This window comes from Gossypium raimondii, chromosome 7 (assembly GCF_025698545.1).
Source record: "Gossypium raimondii isolate GPD5lz chromosome 7, ASM2569854v1, whole genome shotgun sequence".
NCBI lineage: Eukaryota > Viridiplantae > Streptophyta > Magnoliopsida > Malvales > Malvaceae > Gossypium > Gossypium raimondii.
The window spans coordinates 33,473,642-33,478,146 of NC_068571.1; the positions used below are offsets into that span (position 1 = coordinate 33,473,642).

Here is a 4,505-nt window from a genome sequence, read left to right on the forward strand (position 1 = left end):
TTTATTATTTTGAGCTTTAGATTATTATTATTTGATGATATTCTTATAAATTATACTTAGGTTATTTTCTCAATCCTCAATTTCAATTTAGGGTGGAGCATTCGAGAATGTACTAATAGAAACATTAGAAGGTACAAGATCAATAATTGAAAGATTAGAACCTTCTCTTGATATTCAAGTCGAATGGTTAATCGAGTTAGATTCAAGTACTATTATTTGTAACTTTATTTGTAACTTAGTTACATAATTTGAAATAGAATTTTTTTTACTCTATCTTTTATTTATGCAGTTATTACTATTCAGAGATAAACATGAGACATTCGGTACTCTACAAGCACAAAAAGCTTGGAAGCAAATGAATCTGGGTAAACAGTTAATTAAATTATTTAATTTAATTTATATTATTTAATTATATTGTACATTTTGAAGTTATTTTGAAATTTAAATAATATTATGTAGATGAGTGGTGGATAATATACGGCAAATGTGTTCTCGAATTACAAAAATTAGCAATTAAAGTGCTTAGTCAAACAACTTCAGCATCAAATTACGAACGAAATTGGAGCACATTTAGTTATATTCACACCAAAGCAAGAAATAGGTTAAAGTATAAAAAACTTGAGAAACTAGTGTTTACCTATTATAATATGAGGCTTCAGATAATGCATAAAAAAAGAATGAGCACTGATAATATAAACGCTAGTTTTAATCCTATCAGCCTTAATCATATCTTTGAAGATGTTGATCCACTATCAGAATGGCTTCATGAGAAAGAGAATCCATTGTTAGATAGTGAAAATGCCGATGTGTTGCCTGTGGATACCTCTGATGATGAAATAGATGTTGATCAATCTCAACAACAAAATTTGTCTCATTTAAGTTCTAATTCAATGCCAAGTCAGAGTGGCGATGGACCCGATGGTGGTGGTTTAAGTCCAATTGATGAGGATGATGGATATAGTGGTGATAAAGGTGAAATTAGGTCTTCTAGTCAGTATGGAGGAGAATATGGGGTTGGTACCACTAGTGGACATTTCCGTGATAGATCAGAGTTTGATGGAAATATGTTTCCTGAACCTAGTAGAGATAGAAGTGAACCTAGAGCCCCATCAAAAGGAAAAGGCAATAAGCATACTTCTATAGGTTCTTCATCTGGTAGGAGATCGAGTTCTAGTAACCTTGGGTATAATGATTCATCTACTAGCACTCAAAGTTTTTATCCACCAGAACAACCTTCATATTTTCAACCTTCACATGGTTATCCACAACCATATGGTTATTATCCACCATTTCCTAATTATGGTGTGCCATACCAGCCTCAAATGCATCCTCCACCACCAATTTATCACCCACCTCCACCTCTCATGTATCCTCCTCCTCAAATATATCCTCCATATTAATTATATGAAAACCAAGGTGAAAATGTTACTTTTTTTGGATATATTTTTGGACAAAAGCCAAGAGAATCAAGTCCAGAACGCTCTCAAAATGAAGGTGAAGGATCTGATCTTCCTCGTCATTCCACTAATTAGTGAAAACTAAATCGTACCACTACCATTATTTGTAAGGTATGTTTTTTTTTTAAGAAAATTTTTGTTAATGTTATTAATTTTGATGATATTAAAACATTTAAAATATATCTTTAGATAAATTAATGGAGTATATTTTATAAAAGATAATTAAGAATCAAGCATGTTAAGCTATATATAAAAGTAGAATGAGAATGAGATAAGTGGTAGGAAATAGTAATAATTAATAAGAATCTATTCATTTTTCCTTTTGCAAAGATAAAATGTTTATATGTTCACCATCTTCAAAGCTATCAAGAAATATTGAAGACATCTCTCAAGTATAAATTTTAATTATTTTATCTATAAAAACTTTCAAATTTATTAAATATGATAAATGTTTAATATTTCTTTCTTTTTTATTGTTTTACTTTGTTATTAGTTAATATAACATTCTTAAAAATTTGTAAATAAATGTAAAAATAATTAATGATTATAAAAGTTGTGTTCTCATATCATATTAATAAAAGTTTTTAAGTGTTAAAAAAAACACTCTAAAAATCATTAAAAATGACTTTTTATAATTATAATTATAATTATTATATTTTACAATAAGAATTTTAAAAAAAAATTCACGACCGCGATATCTACAGTGACCGCAATAGCATCTGTTATGTCTGCAACTGCAATAAACACAACGCAACAAAAAAATGGCCGCAATTTAAATCCATGCAAATAACTACATAATGTTGCAGCTTGTTAATTCCAATGCCATCAATATAAGCAAAATTCTCATTCAGTTTTGCAACACCGACGCTGATAAAAAGACACATAAATCAAAACAACCATCGATAAAAGAAGAAATAGAAAATGAAAATGAAAAAGGGCATTATAAGTATGAGATTAGATATTTCCGGTAGGAGCTACGAAACATCGGGATTATTCAGCACCGTGGATGAGAAAAGCACGGGGCAGTACGGACGGGGGACTTCAAGATTGAGGCTTTTCCCATTTGAGGGGCTTCACAACTTCCCAGGTGAAGTCGGGGTCGTCCCTTCCAAAATGTCCATAGGCAGCTGTCTTCAAGAACCGGCCATTGCCACCCCTCTTGAGGTCCAGGTTGATGGTGATCATTCCAGGCCTGAAATCAAAGTTCTCCTTCACAATTTGGAGGATTTCCTTGTCAGGAATCTTTCCTGTTCCGTAGCTGTTTACGAAGACAGACAAGGGCTCGGGCACACCAATAGCATAGGAGACCTGCACGAGGCACCTGCGTGCAAGCCCATTAGCTACAATGCTCTTGGCAGCTTGCCTAACGATGTAAGCTCCACTCCTGTCCACCTTGGTTGGGTCCTTTCCAGAGAAAGCACCGCCACCATGGGCTCCCCAGCCACCGTAAGTGTCAATGATGATCTTACGACCGGTAAGACCTGCATCACCGTGAGGACCACCAATGACAAAGCGGCCAGATGGGTTGAGGTGGAAGATTGTCTTCCCATCAAGATACTTCTCAGGAATGACAGGCTTGATAACATGCTCTTTGAGGTCAGCAGCAATTTCATCATTTGTAACAGTCTCATCATGCTGGGTGGAGATGAGGACAGTGTGAACACGAACCGGAACCATGGCACCATTATCGTCGTAGTACTCAACAGTAACCTGTGTTTTACCATCAGGCCTTAGCCAGGGGCAGGTACCATTCTTCCTAACCTCAGTAAGACGCGCCCCAAGCTTAGTTGCAAGGACATGGCTGAGAGGCATGAATTCTGGGGTTTCATCAGAGGCATAACCAAACATATGGCCCTGGTCACCAGCTCCAATATCTTCTGGGCGCTTGGTAAAGTGGCCATGGACACCCTGGGCAATATCAGGGCTCTGCTGCTCAATATTGACCAGAACCTTGCAGTTGTCAGCATCAAGACCCACATCATCAGAAACAAATCCAATGTTGCGGCACGTGTCACGCACAATCTTCTCATAGTCTACATTAGCTTTGGTGGTAATTTCTCCAAAGACCATGACCATGTTGGTCTTGGAGCATGTTTCACAGGCAACCTTGCTGTCAGGGTCCTGGGCAAGGCAGGCATCGAGCACAGCATCAGAGATCTGGTCACAAAGCTTGTCAGGGTGACCCTCGTTGACAGACTCAGATGTGAATAGAAATGTCTCCATTCTAACAAGCTGCACAAGCAAAGGAATCTTACTACAATTACTACTACTTCTCTGATTACAAAATGAAAGATCGATAATGATGTTCCATACAACGGATCCAGTAAATAAAAAATTTCGATCCAAGTTTACGACAACATCAACTCAAAGCCTTATTCTACAACATATTGAACTTTTTAACATTAAAACATCCTAAATCAAACCTCATCATCTCAGATCCTAAAATATTCAAAAGCCAAAATACTGAAAAACTCCAAAATGAGCAGATCTGCGAGAACTTCAGTCAAACTTAAAGGACACTCGTTTTCCGCCGCTACTAAAACAACAAAGCAAAATCTACTACCGAAAATCACATAGCAAAGTAACTAAAAGAACAAAGAAAAAAAGGTAGAAAAGGGAACCTGGAACAAAGATTCACGCGTGGATCTGAGTCTTTGGTGGAGAGAAAGAGATAGGATGTTGAGCAGAGCAGACCTCTATAGAAGCGGAACTCAAGGGCACGACGAATCTGGTCTCGAACGTGCTTATTTATAGAGAGAATGGAAGTTACCGGTTACTGGTTTAATCAGTTTACTTTTGAAGTTGGGTAGGAATCTGGTAAAATCAGGATCTGACGGCTGATATAAAAGTTTTGAGATGATAAAAATTGTATCCGTTGGATGTTAGCAGGATATGGAATGCGAAATGGTGAGGGACTGGTTGGGGTTGGTGAGAGCAAGACGTTTGAATTTTCATTTTATATCTTCAAAAGAAAACAAAGGTTATTGGGTAATGTTTATGATCATTTGTATGGATTTAACCGGGAAACTTCGGTCACTCACCAACCAT

The 4,505-nt window shown here is 36.4% G+C and overlaps 1 protein-coding gene across 1 annotated transcript; it reads right to left on the reverse strand.

Moving 5' to 3' along the window:
- Positions 1-2,244: 2,244 nt before the first annotated feature.
- LOC105795115 (S-adenosylmethionine synthase 1) lies at positions 2,245-4,247 on the reverse strand. The gene is made up of 2 exons (XM_012624598.2): positions 4,079-4,247; positions 2,245-3,689 (listed from the first exon to the last, which is right to left on the reverse strand). The coding sequence occupies exon 2, from the start codon at positions 3,678-3,680 to the stop codon at positions 2,499-2,501; it is 1,182 nt and encodes a 393-aa protein (XP_012480052.1). The 5' UTR covers positions 3,681-3,689; positions 4,079-4,247; the 3' UTR covers positions 2,245-2,498.
- Between the last annotated feature and the right edge of the window lie 258 nt (positions 4,248-4,505).

Bases quoted from the DNA above. Each gene is read 5' to 3' on its own strand.
- LOC105795115 (XM_012624598.2), bottom strand. From the start codon at position 3,680: ATGGAGACATTTCTATTCACATCTGAGTCTGTCAACGAGGGTCACCCT.